The sequence below is a fragment of the Staurois parvus genome, unplaced genomic scaffold, assembly GCF_062004578.1.
Source record: "Staurois parvus isolate SC_StPar_1 unplaced genomic scaffold, SC_StPar_1.0 ptg001054l, whole genome shotgun sequence".
Lineage (NCBI taxonomy): Eukaryota > Metazoa > Chordata > Amphibia > Anura > Ranidae > Staurois > Staurois parvus.
The window spans coordinates 704,941-725,272 of record NW_028318850.1 but is presented as its reverse complement, the minus strand read 5'-3'; the positions used below and the strand labels follow the sequence as shown (position 1 = coordinate 725,272).

At 43.8% G+C, this 20,332-nt stretch overlaps 1 protein-coding gene across 1 annotated transcript in view; it reads right to left on the bottom strand.

The window, feature by feature from the left end:
* The window catches only part of LOC149440763 (uncharacterized), a 55,421-nt gene extending 39,576 nt beyond the window's left edge, over positions 1–15,845 (bottom strand). The window contains exon 1 of the mRNA XM_089658174.1: positions 15,708–15,845. Within this exon, the coding sequence (XP_089514300.1) occupies positions 15,708–15,792 (85 nt within the window). The 5' untranslated portion in view covers positions 15,793–15,845. The remainder of the gene's footprint in view (positions 1–15,707) is intronic.
* Between the last annotated feature and the right edge of the window lie 4,487 nt (positions 15,846–20,332).

Sequence of the window (20,332 nt, the reverse complement as noted above, 5' to 3'; positions counted from 1 at the left end):
GTCTGGGATCTGACGCCGTGGGCATGACGTATTACTGTTAGTCGCGGTCGTGCGATTGTTGCCTGTTGGTGGTGGCGATCGTGGATCCGTGACAAGGGGGATGGAAAAACACTACATCCTCATCGAATGTAGCCTACCTTGATGACATTGCTATCTTCAGTACAGACTAGGAGACTAATTTTCCAGAGTTCAGGCTGTGTTGGACTCTTTAAAGGAAGAGGGGTTGGCTGTCAAAGCTGAGAAATGTGCCATTGGGATCGGAGTGATCGAAAAACCTGGAGTATATTGTGGGTAGTTTGGTTTAGCCTCAAATGAAAAAGGTAGTGGCTATTCAGGTTTGGCCCCGTCCCATCACAAAGAAACAGGTCTGAGCATTTCTGAGCATTGTTGGGTACTACCCCTGGTTTGTCCCCAACTTCCCAACAATTGCTGCACTACTGCAGACTTCATGAAGGGTATTAAGTCATGGTCAACTGGGATGACAATGCTGAAGAGACTTTTCTGGCGCCTAAAACAGCTTTGTACCAGTATCCAGTGCTGGTTGCTCCAAACTTCACTAGAGTTTTTTATTCAAACTGATGGCTCCAGTGACGGCTTTGTAGCTGTTTGGTCCCAAGAGGTCAATGGGCAGAAACACCCCATAGTCTTTCTCCGTACAAAGTTGACAGCCGCCAAGAGAAATTACGCTAAAGTGGAGCGAGAGTGCCTGCCCATTGGGTGGGTGTGACGGGAGTCACTTTGGATGAGGGGCCCATGGAACACAGCTCACTTTGGAGAGGTGGGGAGACCTGTCTCAGCTCCCCATATCCCTATTATGTGTAAGTCACCCTGTGCCTGTTAGGGGTACAGGGTGATATGTCTTAATATTGTGTAGACATGTCTAGGAGATAGGTGAGGTAGGGGGTTGTGGATTGTTTGGTGCCATGTGGTTGCATCCCATTGTTCTATGGTGTGTCTTGCTTGGGAGCAAACTATTATGGTATGTATGTGTTTATGTGTATTGGCTTGGTGGTGGTGTTTCCAGCAGCCCTCCTGATAGGACTGCTGTGCGTGCTCCCGCTGACCCAGCTGTGCTGTGATTTGTGACAGCACATGTGGATCACCGGGTCCTGGCTAACCCTAGGTTCACACCTAAGCGTTTTTCTGCTGCGTTTAGCATTTTGCAGAAACGCAGTACAGTCCATTTAGCATGATTTGCTATGGGACATGTTCACATCTCTGCATTTTCACCCGATGCATTTTTTGCAAAGGGTCAGGGACTTTTTTGAAAGCAAAAAGTTGTGATTTTGGTTCTATAGACTTCAATGGGAATGCTGCCGAAAAGCATGTATTGCGTTTTTGATGTGTTTTTGCCACATTTTTGATGCGTTATGTGTTTTAAGGGCCAGTTCACATTTTTGCTTATAGTTCATGCCACATGCAGTTCCGGTGCAGTTTTGATGTAGTTTGCTGTGTTCCAGTATGGTTCTCTGCAGAAAAAATGCAGAATGTTTTTTTTCTGCTCCGGAAACTGACTACACTGGTGTGAACTAGGGCCATTGCAATACATGGAAAACACTGTGGAGTGAACCTAGACTAATGATGGATTGCCGGCACCCGGTGATCGACTCTAATCTTCACTGAACACAGCTCTGTGAATGTAAACAACACAGAGCTGTGTTCAGTGACAGGGGATCTCGTGATACCTGCTTAGCAGTAAATGAAAACAACTAGATCCCCAGTAAAAGCAGCACATATTGCACACATAAACAGGCACACATTTAACCCCTTGATCACCCTAGATGGTAACCTATTCTTGCCCAGTGTCATTAGTACCGTGCCAGTGTATATTATTACCACTGGTCACTATAATAATGTCAGTGGTGATGTCAGTGGCAGTCAGTGTGAGATTGCCCGCCACTCTATCGCAGTCCCGTTATAAGTCGCTGATCGCCGCCATTATAAGTATTAAAAAATAAAATAAATAAAAATTCCAGTATATATACCATAGTTTGTAGATGCTATAACTTTCACACAAACCAATGAAAAAAAACTTTTTATTTTTTACCAAAGACGTAACAGAATACATTTTGACCAAAATTTATTAAGAGATTTTATTTTTTTTCTATTATTTATTGGATATGTTTTATAGCAAAAACTAAAAAAGTTTTTTTTTTTCAAAATTGTGGGTCTTTTTTTTTGTTTATGTGATAAAAAAAACAATGGAGACCAAATATTACCAAAAGAAAGCTCTACTTGTGTGAAAAAATTATCTAAATTTAAAGGACTGCACAATTACCAGTTAAAGTAGCGCAGTGCCGCATAGCAAAAAATGGCCTGGTCGTGAACAAAGTTTATATCAGGCTTTGTTTATACGTGCGGCTAGGTGGTGAGAAGGCATTTTGTCGCTCCCCCTCGCTGTCAGATTTAACACTGTAAATGCTGCACTACATACTACAATCACGGATGTTGGCTTGCAGTTGCATGGCGGTTGCAGTGTGGCCCCATAGACATTGGTCATGTTCAGTGGCAGTAATGTTCTGTAGTTTTTGCCATAGTTATGAAGCACAGCATAGCAGCTGCGGCATGTTTACAGCCCTGAGCAGGGTCACAGAGGTTCTCAACTCAACTCAAGAGTGATGCGTGATTCTTTTCCGCACATTGTGTGCACAATTGTGCGACTTTGCACATGTTCACGAAAGGCTAAGGAGTTGATTTACTACCGGTACTCCCTCCTCATTGGCTTACCCTTACATAGGCTATCCCCCCTCCAGTCCATCATGAATACTGCTGTCGGGTTCATCCAACTTACCAACCGTTCAGTGTCTGCCACCCCTCTCTACCAATCCCTCCACTGACCTCCATTCAGTGTCCTCCACCCCTCTCTGCCAATCCCTCCACTGACCTCCATTCAGTGTCCTCCACCCCTCTCTGCAAATCCCTCCAATGGCTTCCATTCAGTGTCCTCCATCCCTCTCTGCCAATCCCTCCAATGGCTTCCATTCAGTGTCTTCCACCCCTCTCTGCCAATCCCTCCACTGGCCTCCACTCAGTGTCCTCCATCCCTCTCTGCCAATCCCTCCACTGGCTTCCATTCAGTCTCTTCCACCCCTCTCTGCCAATCCATCCACTAACCTCCACTCAGTGTCCTCCATCCCTCTCTGCCAATCCCTCCACTGGCTTCCATTCAGTATCCTCCACCCCTCTCTGCCAATCCCTCCACTGACATCCATTCAGTGTCCTCCATCCCTCTCTGCCAATCCCTCCACTGGCCTCCACTCAGTGCCCTCCATCCCTCTCTGCCAATCCCTCCACTGGCCTCCACTCAGTGTCCTCCATCCCTCTCTGCCAATCCCTCCACTGGCCTCCATTCAGTGTCCTCCATCCCTCTCTGCCAATCCCTCCTCTGGTTTCCAATCAGTGTCCTCCACCCCTCTCTGCCAATCCCTCCATTGGTTTCCAATCAGTGTCCTCCATCCCTCTCTGCCAATCCCTCCACTGGCTTCCATTCAGTGTCCTCCATCCCTCTCTGCCAATCGCTCCACTGGCTTCCAATCAGTGTCTTCCACCCCTCTCTACTAATCCATCCACTGGCTTCCATTCAGTGTCTTCCACCCCTCTCTGCCAATCCCTCCACTGGCTTCCACTCAGTGTCCTCCATCCCTCTCTGCCAATCCCTCCACTCAGTGTCCTCCATCCCTCTCTGCCAATCCTTCCACTGGCTTCCATTCAGTGTCCTCCACCCCTCTCTGCCAGTCCCTCCACTGGCTTCCATTCAGTGTCCTCCACCCCTCTCTGCCAATCCCTCCACTTGCTTCCACTCAGTGTCCTCTATCCCTCTTTGCCAATCCCTCCACTGGCTTCCATTCAGCCTCTGCTACCCCTCTCTGCCAATCCCTCCACTGGCTTCCATTCAGTGTCTGCAACCCCTCTCTGCCCATCCCTCCACTGGCCTCCATTCAGTGTCCTCCTCCCCTCTCTGCCAATCCCTCCACTGGCCTCCATTCAATGTCCTCCATCCCTCTCTGCCAATTCCTCCACTGACTTCCATTCAGTGTCCTCCACCCCTCTTTGCCAATCCCTCCACTGACCCCTGAAAACCTTTCTCTTTAACAGCTTCCCGACTGCCCTATAGCAGAACAACTTGATACAGAGCAGCAGTGTAGCTGGCCAGCTAAGACCAGTCCTAGGTTGCTAATATGGTTCACATATATGTGTATACCAAACCTGCCAATAACCTCAGTACAGTGTATATGTGCACATGTTAAAGCCAAAAGCAGAATCATTGCTGTAATTTATGTCTTTGATTGTTATATGACATTTATATATTCATTGTGTTAGTAGAAGCAGAAAAGGAAAATATGCCTTTAAGAGTTAGTATAAGGTGAGCCAATCACAGACAGCCTCACACTGTACAGAGCCTTAACCAATCCTAGCCAGTTTCACATTTATGCCTGTGTAAAACTCCCTGCTAGAATAGTTTAGAGACACATGCTCACCAGACAGAAGAGGAAACAGACAAAGTTCCAGTCAGAGAAGCTTCATGGAGGCAGAGAAGGCCAAATAGGTATTTAATGCACTTGTGTGTTCCTCTGTTGTTTAACAGTGCAGGTAGATCTGTGTCTAAAAACTGTTGTATGTGTTTACTTGTAGTTCCACCAAACTTACGAACTTACGAATCAAGTCACTGTAGAGTAATCTAACGAATTTATAAATCCAAGTGAATTTATCAATCTATCGAAATATACAGAACGAATTTATCAAATCTATTGAACCTATCGAGATAAGCTATCGAATCAACCCAATGTAATACGAATTAAACCATTGTAATATGAAAGAAATAAGCCATTGTAAGCAGTTATATGAAGAAGATTGAAGTTATTAAAGAAGCTAACTAAAGTAATCGGTGTGCTCTTTAAACCTACTGCATCCATAGAGCAGCATTGGAGGAATTACAGAGTAAAGTCAGTCTAATCAAACAAAGAAACAGCAATTGCATAATTTTTCTGATGCCACAGCGCACAAGGCACTACAAGTGCTGCGCCTGCCACAGTGGAACTATTACCCTCAGAGGTCAAGCAACAGCGCTCCTCAACTTGCACAGTAAAGAGTACACTAGAGAAACAGAGCGCCAGCATATACCGCCACGCGGAGACACCTCAGCGGAACAATAGTACAGGCCATAGTACGTGCTCATTAGTCAGACTGCAGCCGACTCTTAAAGTGGCATAATGGCAAAGGCAAGACAGTCAGAGAAAGAGCGCCAAACCTCCTGCACCCCTAGAGAGAGAAAGAGATGCATGGGGGGAGGGCCAGAGTCCAGAGCTAGAGTGCCCGCACCGCTATCCATCAAGAGACCACGTGTTGCATCTAGAGAGTTCACGATACTAGTTGCAAAGTCACCGTAGAGCATCGTATAGTCACCGCAGAGCATCGCAGTCACCGCAGAGCATCGCAAAGTCACCGCAGAGCATCGTAAAGTCACCGCAGAGCATCGCAAGTCACCGCAACAAGAAAAGTCTCCTTTAAGACTGACATTTGTTTCTGCAACCTTCAGATCACGGTATCCTGCTTTCCAATTAAGGTCAGAGCTTTCCTTTATTACTCACTTATGCACATAGGATTCTGCAAGAGACATTTTTGTGCTCAAGAGAATACAGACTTTTAATAAAAGAGAGACAGTTATAGTATATGACTCTGAAGTATTTAAAGTGAAAGTAATTTATTGCCTGTGTTTTGGTGCTATTACATGTAAAGTGAAAGTCATTTATTCTTGCATTTGTTAGTATTGCATTTAAAGTGACAGGTCCTTATTATTCATATTAATTGTTATAGCATTCAGAAATGGCTGAGCCTAGCATTGCCACCCCACTGTTAGCAGATGCAATGATAGATATGGTAGAAGGTGAAGAGCAAGAGAACCTGTCTGAATCTGAAAGGTGCAATGTAACGGTAGTCTCGCCCCAAACAAATATAGCTGAAACAGGTGAACTAAGACGTTCATCACGGGACAGAAAACCGACCCAAAAGGTGCTAGAAAATTTGGAGCAAGAGGCAGCACTAAAAGGAAAAAAGTTCGCCTGAATGTATGAGAGGTGGAAAGCATACATCAAAGACATTCGCAGAAAGCTAAAACAAGAAAGCATAAAGGAGAATTTGAGTGAAATAATAGAGACAGTAGAAGATTCTGAGTCTGAGCTTATGACAGCATATGTCAACTTGCGGTCGTCCTTGACACCCTCCCAGGATATTGTAAGGAACATGGATACATGTACCGCAGTCACTAGGGATTTAGTGAAGCTTATTATGAGAGAACTATCATCTGCAGCAAATTATGATGAAGTCAAGGCCCGAAAGGGAATGAATGAGCTCTTCATGAAAGACTATGCTAGGTCCATAGGAGGAACCACAATCTCAAGTGTGACTTCCATCACTAGCAGAAGCGCCAGCCACATAACAGAGTTCTCAAGTACGTCAGCCAAAAGAAAGGAATTAGCTGAACAACTCGCTGCCAAACGAGCAGAAGTAGAGATGGAATCTGCCATTGAGGCTCAGCGCCAGGAAATGGAAGCTCAGCACCATAAAATGGAGGCTCAGCGCCATAAAATGGAAGCTGAAATGAAAAGTCTGGAAAGGCAGAAGGAAGTTAAGATTATAGAAGCCAGACTCAGAGTGCACAAAGAGGATACGAATCAGGGTAGTCATAGATCCAAATCAGTACTAAGTGGAGAAGCTGACTGCTACGATCTTCCTTACGCCCAGGAAAATGGAAGGAAATCTCCAGCATGTAGTGAAGAAATAAGTCACAGTCCTTCCATCCCTGCTCAGAAAAGAAGAGAGACTCGCCTGATTCAGAACCAAGAGAAAAAAGAAAAACAAATAATTCAACTCCCATATGTTATGGCAGTGGTCACGAGAATGTTGCAACTGCTGACCCGGCGAAACCTGAGAGAAGCTTTCTCACTAGACTTCCTGTTCCGGAACCTACTATATTCTCCGGAGACGTATTGAAGTTTATAGAATGGAAGGCAAGTTTTGAAATGATCATTGAACATAATTGCTCCCGTCCAGTGGACAAGTTATTTTACCTCCAGCGGTATACTGGCGGAGAAGCAAAAAAGGTTCTTGAAGGTAACTTCTATAGGAAAGATGAAGAAGCCTACAAGCAAGCTTGGGAAAAATTAAATGCAAGATATGGTCATCCTTTCTTAGTGCAAAGAGCTTTCAGAGAGAAGTTGATAAACTGGCCCAAAACAGGTCCTAAAGAACACTTCAAGCTCCAAGAGTATGGCGACTTCCTGCAAGCATGCAGCAATGCTATCCCACATGTTCAAGGACTAGAAGTATTGAACGACTATCTAGAAAACCACAGGATGCTAGCCAAGCTACCAGAACAAGTGGCTTCTGGATGGAATCGCTATGTGACTGAACAGTTAGATAACGGCAAAAACTTCCCAAGTTTCAAAGAGTTCTCTGAATTTGTCAATAAGGAAGCACGGATAGCGTGTAATCCAGTAACAGCATCTTATGTCTTAAAACCCTTAGAAGAAAGGCCTGCAAGAGAGATAAGACACACAAGAGCAACTAGCTTTGCAACCAACACAGCTACTAAAGGTCCAGATGCCCAGGAAAGCAAGTTCAACATCACTACTGGGATCAGTAGAGTTTGAACCGACAAGTCTTCAGACTACCTTTAAGTGTATGTTCTGTGAAGAGAGTCACTCCATACATAAGTGCCAACGATTGAAGGAAAGGTCTCCAGACGAAAAGAAGAAGTTTGTGTTTGATAATCAGCTGTGTTTTGGATGTTTAAGAAAAGGCCATATTACTAAAGAATGCAAGAAAAAGGCCACTTGCAGCGTTTGTAAAGGACGTCATCCTACACCACTATATGAAGAACGTCCAAAGAAAGAGAAACCCTTAATGCCCAAGGACACTGAGGAAGAAAATAAAGCAACAGTATTCTCTTGCAGAGTGAGAGAAAGAGAAATCAATGGCACGTCAATGGTTGTACCAGTGTGTATTTCAAATCCTAAAAGGAAGAACAAGAAGGTATACGCCTATGCGCTACTGGATGCCCAGAGTGACGTCACCTTCATTGATCAAGAAATCTGCAAGAAATTACAAGTGGCCACAGAACCAGTGAAACTCAAACTCACCACAATGACAGGAAGAGACACATTGGTGAACAGTCAAAGAGTCAAAGGACTGAGAGTTAGAGGACTCCACTCAAACTGCATATTAGATCTACCTCCAGCTTATACAAAAGACGACATACCTCTGGATCGAGATCGCATACCTACCTGTGAAACAGCCAACAAATGGGAACACCTATCTGTCATATCTCATGAAATGTCCCCGCTGAAGGAATTTGGTGTTGGACTGTTGATAGGCTACGATTGTCCCGAGGCGTTGGTGCCACGAAAGATAATCACAGGAGGAAAGGGTGAACCCTACGCAGTCCAAACTGATCTAGGATGGGGTGTTGTTGGAGGAAAACGACAGATTGCAGATTCAGGACAGGTGACAGGATTGTGTCATAGAATATCTATCCAAGAGTTACCAACTGTAAGTCCAGCGAAAGTACTCAAAATCCTAGAATCCGACTTTGCAGACGTAAGTTGTAATGAAAAGAGTGTATCCCAAGAGGACATAAAGTTTGTACAAGTTCTAGAAGATAATATTCAGCAAAATCAACAAGGTTATCTTGAAATGCCCCTACCTTTTAGAGAACGACCTCATCTGCCAAATAACAGATCTTGCCCTGGCAAGATTGAAAAGCTTAAAGAAAAGGATGGGAAGAGATCCCAAACTGAAAGACGATTATTTGAAATTCATGAAAGAAATCCTCAAAGAAGGGCACGCAGAGAAAGTTGATGGTCAGCCTAAAAATGGAGAAGTGTGGTACATCCCACATCAAGGTGTCTATCACCCAAAGAAACCGGATAAGATCAGAGTAGTTTTTGATTGCTCAGCAAGATACAATGATGTTGCATTGAACGATCATCTACTTAAGGGACCAGATCTTACAAACACTGTACCTGGAGTACTCTGTAGATTCACAAAGTATCCCATAGCAGTCATGTGCGACACTGAAAAGATGTTCCACCAATTTCATGTGAAGGAAGAAGATAGAGACTTCCTGAGGTTCCTATGGTGGGAAGACGGAGATACAGATACAGAGCCAGCGGAATACAGGATGAAGGTACACTTGTTTGGAGCAGCATCATCCCCAGGTTGTGCTAATTATGGTATGAAGTATCTGGCCAATCAGAATGAAAAGGATTGTCCATCAGCAGCAAATTTTTTGAAGAAAAACTTTTATGTAGATGATGGTCTTATAAGCCTAGAATCCTCAGAATCGGCAATTCGGTTGGTGAGAGAGAGCCAAGAGTTATGCGCAAAGGCAAACCTGCGTCTTCACAAATTTATCTCAAACGACAGAGAGGTACTAGAATCCATCAGTGACTCCGAAAGTGCATCAACAATGAAGAGTGTGGATCTTAACTATGATCCTCTTCCAGTTCAGAATGTACTCGGATTGGGATGGAATGTAGAAAACGACAATGTTTTCTTTGAAATATCCATGGAAGAGAAAGTTCCAACTAGACGTACCATTCTTTCCACAGTAGCCTCAATATATGATCCGTTGGGATTCCTATCACCAGTAATCCTCAGAGCAAAAGAAATACTGCAAGAATTATGCAGACAGAAGCTGGGATGGGACGAACCCATACCTGCAGGCTTGAGGCCAAGGTGGGAGAGTTGGATAAGAGACCTGCAAAATTTGAAAGAATTTCGGATACCCAGATGTTTTGTACCTCCTGATTTCGGAAAGTACAAGAAAATAGAACTTCATCACTTTTCAGATGCCAGTAGTCATGGTTATGGTCAGTGCTCCTACATCAGAGTAATAGGAGAAGAAAAGATACACTGTGCCCTAGTTATGGGAAAGGCCAGAGTAGCACCCAACAATATTCAGACAATACCAAGACTCGAACTAACGGCAGCCGTCGTTTCAGCATCAGTAAGTCAGTTTCTGAGAAGAATTGGAATTGAAAATAGACGAAGAGCATTTTTGGACAGACTCACAAGTTGTCCTAGGTTACATAAACAATGAAGCTCGAAGATTCCACACCTTTGTCGCTAACAGAGTTCAAAAAATTTGAAAAGCAATGAATCCAGAACATTGGCACTATGTTGACACAAAGCAAAACCCGGCAGATCATGCTTCAAGAGGCCTAAATGTAACAGAATTGAAGAATTCAAACTGGTTCACCGGTCCAGAGTTCCTTTGGGAAAGGGAAATCATACCCAGTGAAGGTTATACAGAACTGTCTATGGGTGATCCAGAAGTAAAGGTAGTTCAAACATTGAGCACTGCTGCCAAGTGTCAAGATGACATACTTGAACGACTAGCCAGATGTTCAAAGTGGAATACAGTCATAAACATTGTAGCTCGAATTCAACGCTTAGCAAAAGGAATCAGAAAGAAAGAATTGTTGAATGTAGAGGAAAGAGTGAAAGCTGAAGAAACGGTTATAAGACTCATTCATCAAAGATTCTACAGTGAAGAATTGAAGAGACTTAGTCAAGAACCTAAAAGACTTCCAAACAACCACCCATTGTACAAGCTTAATCTTATTCTGCAGGATGGTATACTGAAGGTGGGAGGGAGGCTGGAAAATGCGTCGCTACCTAACAGAGTTAAGCATCCAGCAATTCTACCCAAAAATTCTACCTTCACAAGATTGATTATCAATCACTACCACAACAAATCCTTGCATCAAGGAAGAAGCTTTACTCAAAGCTGTTTGAGAGAAGGTGGTTATTGGATAGTGAAAGGAAGCAAAGTTATAGCGAAGTACATAAGTAAATGTGTAATCTGTAGAAAGGCACGTAGACCTACAGAAGAACAAAGAATGGCTGATCTACCAGCTGATCGTGTAAACCCATCACCACCATTTCTTTATAGCGGAATGGATTGCTTCGGCCCATTTATCACCAAACAAAACCGCAAGGAGTACAAGAGATATGGACTGATATTTACGTGTCTAAGCTCCAGAGCAATTCACCTGGAAATGTTGGAAGATATGTCAACCGACGCATTTATCAACGCCTTAAGATGTTTCATAGCCATTAGAGGTACTGTCAGAGAACTTAGATCTGACCAAGGATCTAATTTTGTTGGAGCAAAGAACGAATTGAACAAGGCTCTAAAAGAGATTGATAAAGAAGTTCAGTGTTGAAAAAGAACGCCGGAAGATTAGATGATGCTTCACTTAGGACACTATTCTATGAAGTAATGTCTATTGTTAACAGTCGTCCACTTACAGTCAACAACATCAACGACCCAACAAGTTTGGAACCTCTAACTCCCAACCATCTACTTCACCTTAAGTCTGATTACATACAGCCACCACCTGGCAACTTCACCAAAGAGGATTTATACGCAAGGAAAAGATGGCGAAGAGTTCAATATCTATCAGAGCAGTTTTGGAATAGATGGAGCAAGGAGTACTTAGCTCATCTCATACTAAGAAGTAAATGGCAAACGCCTAAAAGAAATGTTCAAGTTGATGACATAGTGTTAGTAAAGGAAGACGACTTACCTAGAAGTCAATGGAAATTGGCCAAAGTCCTAGAAGCTCGAAAGGATGAAGAAGGACTAGTAAGAAGAGTTTTGTTACAAATGGGAGACTCAAAACTGGACAAAAAGGGAAAACGTCTCACAACTCCACTCAAGTTGGAACATCCAATACAAAAGTTAGTTGTTCTGCTTGAGAGTAGCAAAGACACTTGAGAGTTGAGAAACTGATGGAAAATTCCTCAAATTCATGTTCAAATCCTATTACTGAGAACATAGAATTATAGGTAATTTTGGTGGGAGTGTAGCTGGCCAGCTAAGACCAGTCCTAGGTTGCTAATATGGTTCACATATATGTGTATACCAAACCTGCCAATAACCTCAGTACAGTATATATGTGCATATGTTAAAGCCAAAAGCAGAATCATTGCTGTAATTTATGTCTTTGATTGTTATATGACATTTATATATTCATTGTGTTAGTAGAAGCAGAAAAGGAAAATATGCCTTTAAGAGTTAGTATAAGGTGAGCCAATCACAGACAGCCTCACACTGTACAGAGCCTTAACCAATCCTAGCCAGTTTCACATTTATGCCTGTGTAAAACTCCCTGCTAGAATAGTTTAGAGCAGCAATGGGCAAACTACGGCCCGGCAGACCTTTTAATCTGGCCCACGGAGCGTGATACATTGGCTGTCAGGATGTGTGTAGGCGAGGCAGCGTGACGAACGTGAGGGGAGCTAGGCTCCTCTCACAGTCCGCCCTGAAGACCGGAACGGTGCGGGAACACGGCGAGAGGAACGCGCGGAGCAAACGTAAGTAAATTGACACAGGGGGGACTTGGCTTACTACTTGGGGGGGAATAGTACTATGGGGGATGAAATACTATATGAGGGATGAATTAATATGGGGAATGAATTACTATATGGGGGATGAATTACTATGGGGGATGAATTACTATATGGGGGATGAATTAATATGGGGGATGAATTAATATGGGGAATGAATTACTATAGGGGGGATGAATTACTATAGGGGGGATGAATTACTATGGGGGATGAATTACTATATGGGGGATGAATTACTATGGGGGATGAATTACTATATGAGGGATTAATTACTATGCTTACTATGGGGGAATATTACTATACTTACTATAGATGACACATACACATCATTCATCTACTCTTGGTCCGGCCACCGGGTCCAATATATGAACCCATTGCGGCCCTCAAGTCAAAAAGTTTGCCCACCCCTGGTTTAGAGACACATGCTCAGCAGACAGAAGAGGAAACAGACAAAGTTCCAGTCAGAGAAGCTTCATGGAGGCAGAGAAGGCCAAATAGGTATTTAATGCACTTGTGTGTTCCTCTGTTGTTTAACAGTGCAGGTAGATCTGTGTCTAAAAACTGTTGTATGTGTTTACTTGTAGTTCCACCGAACTTACGAATCAAGTCACTGTAGAGTAATCTAACGAATTTATAAACCCAAGTGAATTTATCAATCTATCGAAATATACAGAACGAATTTATCAAATCTATTGAACCTATCGAGATAAGCTATCGAATCAACCCAATGTAATACGAATTAAACCATTGTAATATGAAAGAAATAAGCCATTGTAAGCAGTTATATGAAGAAGATTGAAGTTATTAAAGAAGTTAACTAAAGTATTCGGTGTGCTCTTTAAACCTACTGCATCCATAGAGCGGCATTGGAGGAATTACAGAGTAAAGTCGGTCTAATCAAACAAAGAAACAGCAATTGCATAATTTTTCTGATGCCACAGCGCACAAGGCACTACAAGTGCTGTGCCTGCCACAAGCAGGGCTGCGAAAAATCGTGTATATATACGTGATTTTGCATTTCCGGGTAGGGGGAGCGCGCGCCGCACCCGCGCCACTATTGGCGGCTAGAGATGTCGATCACTGGGTCCCGGTATTTATATCGCCATTTGGAGATGCTATAACTTTCACATAAACCAATTAATTTACACATATTGGGATTTTTTTTAGCAAAGACATCAAGCAGAATACATGAACTAAATTTAGGATGAAATCTGATTTTTTTTAATTTTTTTACTGGATATGTTTTATAGCAAAATAAGTAAAAAATATTGGATTTTTTTTCAAAACTATCAGGTTTTTTTGTTTATAGCACAAAAAAATAAAAAATGCACAGGTGACCAAATACCAGATAGCTCTATTTATGGGAAAACAATTTAATTTGGGTGCAGCTTTGCATGACCGCGCAATTGTCAGTTAAAATAACGCAGTGCAAAAAATGGCCTGGTCAGGAAGGGGGGGGGGAATCTTGTGGAGGACGAGGGGTTAAGAATCCTATTCTGTTTATAACTAGTAAACCGCCTTTCATTTCATCCCTCAGCCCATCCCCCACAGCTGTTACCTTTTGTATCACTCAACCCTCCTTCTTAGATTGTAAGCTCTCAGGATCAGGGCCCTCTGTTTCCTCTTGTACCAAATCGTATTGTAACTGTAATTGTTTATAATTTATTTCAGGTACTTATATAGCGCCGTCAATGTACTCCACGCTTTACATATATATTGTACATTCACATCAGTCCCTAACCCTCAAGGGGTGTACAATCTAAGGTCCCTAACTCACATTCATACATACACATACTAGGGACAATGTAGACAGGAGCCAATTAACCTACCAGCATGTCTTTGGAGTGTGAGAGGAAACCGGAGTACCCGGAGGAAACCCATGCAGGCACAGGGTAACGTCCACATTGATTTTGAAAAGTGCTGTGAAAACTGTTGGCACTATATATAAATCCTGTATAGTAATAATAATACTTTAATAAAATTGGAGCACTCAGAATCTGGTGCATCTGTGCATGGCAGCCAATCAGCTCCTAGCTTCAGCTTCTTCAGTTAAGCTTTGACAATAAAACCTGGAAGCTGATTGGTTTCTATTCATCGGATTTTCCACTCAATTTTTAGTAAATAACCCCCAATGCGTGAAAGTTCTATCACCAGAGTTCCTAGTAGTATACTGACTAACCCTCGGTTCACACCTAAGCGTTTTCTGCAGCGTTTTGCAGAAAGGCAGTACAGTCCTATGGGACACATTCACATCTGTATGTTTTCACCCGGTGCTCTTTTGGAAAGGTTCAGGGACTTTTTTGAACGCAAAAAGTTGCGTTTTTGGTTCTATAGACTTCAATGGAAACGCTGCAGAAAAACATGTAGTGCGTTTTTGCAGCATTTTTGATGCGTTTTTGCAGCATTTTTGATGAGTTTTAAATCTGCCTAGCATCAAGAAAAAAAAGTGAAAACAAAAAAAAATCATCAAAAACACAGCGCAGAACGCAATGCAGAAACGGCTCAAATGCAACCTTCATAGGCAGTGGCGTATTTAGGTTTTGTGCTGCCCTAGGCAAATTGTTTGCCCCCACGGACATGGGCCAATACCCCCCCTTCCCTTTCCCTCGGACAGAGCCTGACATTGACCAACAACACCCTTGCCCCCTCCTGGGAGAGCCTTCCACTACCCCCCCACAACCCCAAGACACTCATCTTCACAGCTCCAGACATCCCCAGGAATGAAAGTCAGGCTCTACATACACCATCAAGCAGCCTGGAGCCTCTCTTGGATCCTACCTGGTTCCCATGGCATGCATGTCCCTTCTTCCATCCCTTCTTCCGAGGGGAGGTGCTGCCCCCCTGAAAAATGCTGCCCTAAGCAAATGCCTTGTTTGCCTTGTGGTAAATAGGCCCCTGTTCATAGGTGTGAACCTAGCCTAATACTGACAGTTCTCCTGCTGCCTGTCCGTAATTTAGGAATACGTTATATTATTATTATACAGGATTTATATATTATTATTATACAGGATTTATGGCGCCAACAGTTTGCTCAGCGCTTTACAATATAACGGGAGACAATACAGCAACAATACAGTTCAATACAAGAGGGAAAGGAGGGCCCTGATCCTTGGAGCTTACAATCTAGGAGATTACTGTAACCGATCCCCTGTATTAAGATCAATGATAGGTATTGTCACAGTTGATGTTGACATCTGCTACAGAGAAGGCCCCATTGAAATTTTGCTATGGGGCCCTATGATTCGTAGGTACGCCCCTGGCTCTGATCATCAGGAAGACAAAAGTTGACATACCTTGTGAACGACCCGTGTGAGGACAGCAACTTGTCATCATGAAGCCAATAACAATGACTTTTCTGAACAGCTGTCCCCACTCCATTCTCTGCGGCTATGGATCAGCTCGACTCCCTGCTCCTGCAGCATGGGCACAGCTGTTCCAGGAAGTGCAGTGCAATTTTACTTTCATTTTGAACAAGAATGCTGATACACTGGTTAAATGAAAAAAAAACCCCAAATATGAACAAAACAACCCACACCCACAACGACATTAAAAAAAAAAAAGTTAACCTTTGTATACACTAGTACAGGAGTCTCCAAACTTTCTAAATAAAGGGCCAGTTTACTGTAGTCAGTGGAAGGAGGAATAGTGTCCAGTCATTGGTATTAGTTGGAAGAATAGTGCACCATCCTTGGTGTCAGTGGGAGGAATAGTGCCCCATCATTGGTGTCAGTGGGAGGAATATTGCCCGATCATTGGTATCAGTGGGATCAATAGTGCCCCACCAATGGTGTCAGTGGCATGAATAGTGCCTCATCATTGGTATCAGTGGGAGGAATAGTGCCCCATCATTGGTATTACTGGGAGGAATAGTGCCCCATCATTGGTATCAGTGGGAGGAATAGTGCCCCATCATTGGTATCAGTGGGAGGAATAGTGCCCCATCATTGGTGTCAGTGGGAGGAATAGTGCCCCATCATTGGTGTCAGTGGTTGGACTAGTGCCCCATCATTGGTGTCAGGGGCAGGTATAGTGCCCATCCTTGGTATTGGTTGGAGGAATAGTACCTAATTGTTTCTATCAGTGGGAGGAATTGTGCCCCATCATTGGTGTCAGTGGAAGGAATGGTGCCTCCTTGTTGGTGTCAGTGGGAGGAATAGTACCCTGAGGGCCAGATAGAGGTAAGCAAAGGGCTGCATTTGGGCCACAGGCCTCAGTTTGGAGACCACTGCACTAGTACACTGTGCAGGAGATTAACCCGTTGTGCTGCACAGACAAGCAAAGGAGGAACAGAAATAGGGTCATCATATATGTTACAATTGCACAATCAACATGAGATTTACCAGAACTATGTAATATGAGGACATGTCTACTCTAACCGATCGATTTGTATCAAGTCAGATAGACCCTTGCCCCAAAAAGGTTTTGGTAAGCTTAATTGTACAATCAGATTGTAAGGTGTGTGGTGAGCTTTAGAATTTTATGAAACAGATTTATGTAAGTAACGATTTTTCTATAAGGGAGGGTCACCCCCTTGGGAATCCCTCGCTGACTACTCCTGTAGAGTTTTAATGGGTAGCACTACCACCTTAGGGGCCGCTGAGTTTTTAGGTCCCCCTATAGTCCTGCACAGCCAGGCAACATGCATTTTTTTTTACACTTGCACTCCAGAGACAGTAAATAGTCCTTGACCTTGTTTTTTATGGCTTATTAGGGGTATTGAACTTGGATGGGGTTGAGGGGTGCATGGGATGCCCAAGGTACAGCAAACTGAGGACAACTTCTTAACAGCTATGTACAAGTCCAAAGACAGAAAATTCTCTTCTTGGAGCGCTCTCCAGCTTCTCCTGGTGTACCACCCCAGACCCCAGATGAAGCCTCTTCTTCGCCCAGCTACCTGGGGGAATCCTTGGGCAAGGGGATCCAGAAGATGACACTTTAAAGTTTAACAGTCCCAGGTAAGGCGCTAGTCAGGTTTACCCACCAGAAATCCCTCTCCCCTTATCTTGCCCAGGGGGTGTAGGATTATTCGCTTAGTCCTTTCTTGTGACTTGGCTCGGTGGGTGGCTGTCTTCAGGCCTTCTGCTGGGCTGGCTCCTTTCCAGGCAGGTGGTCCTCCCTCTGGAGACCATTGAGGCTGAGTGATCCTCCTCTCCAGGTCCAAGCCTGTAGGAAGGCCTATTCCCACTGGGCCCCCTCCCAGGCTCCTGCATCTCAGCCTCTCACTCCATCTTCCACCTGAACTCTCCTGTTGCTGAGCAGGCTCAGTAACAATTAAAGGCTACCCTGGCCCCATGCCAACCTTCCTTCTTAGGGATTGGCCAGAGTCCCTTAAGTGTGCATATCAGCCGCTCCTCACCCTCACCCATTGAGCTCTAGAGACTTCTCCAAGTATCTAGATCAGGGGGAGGTATCAGGAACTGATCTGCAGAGCCTTCAGCCCTGACCTAAAATTGACCCTGCTAACTCATGCCCAGGCTGCTACTCAGCCTTTCTACCAAATAAAAAAATATCCTAGCTAGCTCCCCCTAGCTACTAGAGGGGTGCTACAAATGTACTGTAGAAGGCGGCAAGGGAGACGCTGCCTTGTGAACTATTCTGGAGCACAAGGGTGCCTTATAGCAGCTCTTTTACACTATTAAAGAATATGTAAACCTACTATTTCCTATTCCTGATATGTGCCTGCTGTACCATGCAGGGAAAAGTATTCCGTTCACTTTGTATTGCTTCCTTTGTATGAAATCCCTGGTGTTCCTGCCAGTCCCTTTGCTTTCCTATTGAAAACTGACCACACTAGGCATTACAGCACAGCGTGGTCAGTTCTCTAGCTGTGCTGGGAACTCAGCCTGCTCTCCTCCAATGATCATACTTCCCCTGACCCCTCCCTTCCACCCAACACAAACACAGAGCCATTCACTGGGAAGATCCATGTGCTGCTGTTTTTCTTCCTCCAGCTCTTATGCAGCTGAGAACAGCGGGTATGTGATTACTTCTTAAAAACGAGGGGAGGGAGGTATTTATAATATTTGTTTATATCTATACACAAATGTTTTACTTTTCACTTCTATTTTTAACTGAATGGGTTGTTTTACAAGGTGAAGGTTTGCAATCACTTTAATATTACTAGCAATTTTAAAGGCATGACAGTCACTGACAGCACACAGGCAACTGTTATTATCTTAGTCACACTAATAAAACGGCTAGGGATGAATAACTGATCACAGCGATTAATTGCCACACAGTGAGACCAACTGTTAGGCCTCGTTCACACCATACGTGCAAAAAAAAAGAAAAAAAGAAGGAAACTGATGTGCAGATTTCACGTGAGGGGCGCTCAAATGGTTAACTGTGTGCATAGAGTGTTTTACTAGGGGGTGGTGTCTGTATGCTTCACTATAATCACACTGCTCTGCATGGCTGTGCTGTGCAGTGTGCCCCAGCTGACAGGGAGGAGAACTGTTAGTAAACAAAACAGTCCTCCTCCCCGTCAGAGATGCTCGATAATCACCGGGCACCGGTGGGAAATCACTGGTCGGGACCCGGTGATTGACAGTCATGGCAGCGTGAGTAGGGTGTGCGCGTCCCCTACCCGGAAGTGTAAAATCATGTGTCTGTGTATATATACAGTTGCAAGAAAAAGTATGTGAACCCCTTGGGATTCCGTGGAGTTTTGAATGAATTGGGCATAAAATGTGCTCTGAACGTCATCTAAGTCACAACAATAGAAGAACACAGTCTGCTGAACATAATACTATACAAACATTAGACGTTGCCATGGTTTAATTGCACATAACATGTAAACATTCACAGTGCAGGGAGGAAAAAGTATGTGAGGCCCTAGCTTAATGACTTCTCCCAGAGCTAATTGGAGCCAGGAGTGAGCCAACCTTGACTCCAATCAGTGTGATGATATTGGATGTGTTGCTGACAGCTGTCCTGCCCTTAAAAAAAACACACACCTGTTTTGGGTTTACTGGTTTCAAGAAGCACTGTCTGATGTGAACCATGCCTCGCAGAAAAGAGCTCTCAGAAGACCTATGATCAAGAATTGTTGACTTGCATGAAGCTGGAAAGGGTTACAAAAGTATCTCCAAAAGCCTTGATGTTCATGTGTCCACGGTAAGACAGACTATCTACAAATGGAGAAAGTTTAGCACTGTTGCTACTCTCCCTAGGCGTGGTCGTCCTGTAAAAATGACTGCAAGAGCACAGCGCAGAATGCTGCATGAGGTAAAGAAGAATCCCAGAGTGTCAGCTAAAGACCTACAGAAATCTCTGGCACATGCTAACATTTTTGTTGACACATCTACAATAAGGAAAACATTAAACAAGAATGGAGTACATGGGAGGACACCACGGAGGAAGCCATTGCTGTCCAAAAAGAATATTGCAGCACGTTTGAAGTTTGCAAAAGAGCACCTGAATGTTCCACAGCACTACTGGCAAAATATACTGTGGACAGATGAAACCAAGATTGAGTTGTTTGGGAAGAACACACAACACTATGTGTGGAGAAAAAAAGGCCCAGCACACCAACATCAAAACCTCATCCCCACTGTAAAACATGGCGGAGGGAGCATCATGGTTTGGGGCTGCTTTGCTGCCTCAGGGCCTGGACGGATTGTTGTCATTGATGAGAAAATGAATTCCAGAGTTTATCAAGACATTTTGCAGGAAAATGTACGACCATCTGTCAGCCAACTGAAGCTCCGCAGAGGATGGGTGATGCAACAGGACAATGACCCAAAGCATACAAGTAATTCAACAAAACAATGGCTGCAACAGCACAGAATACACCTTCTGGAGTGGCCCAGTCACAGTCCTGACCTCAACCCGATTGAAATGCTGTGGCATGACCTTAAGAGAGCGATTCACACCAGACATCCCAAGAATATTGCTACACTGAAACAGTTTTGTGAAG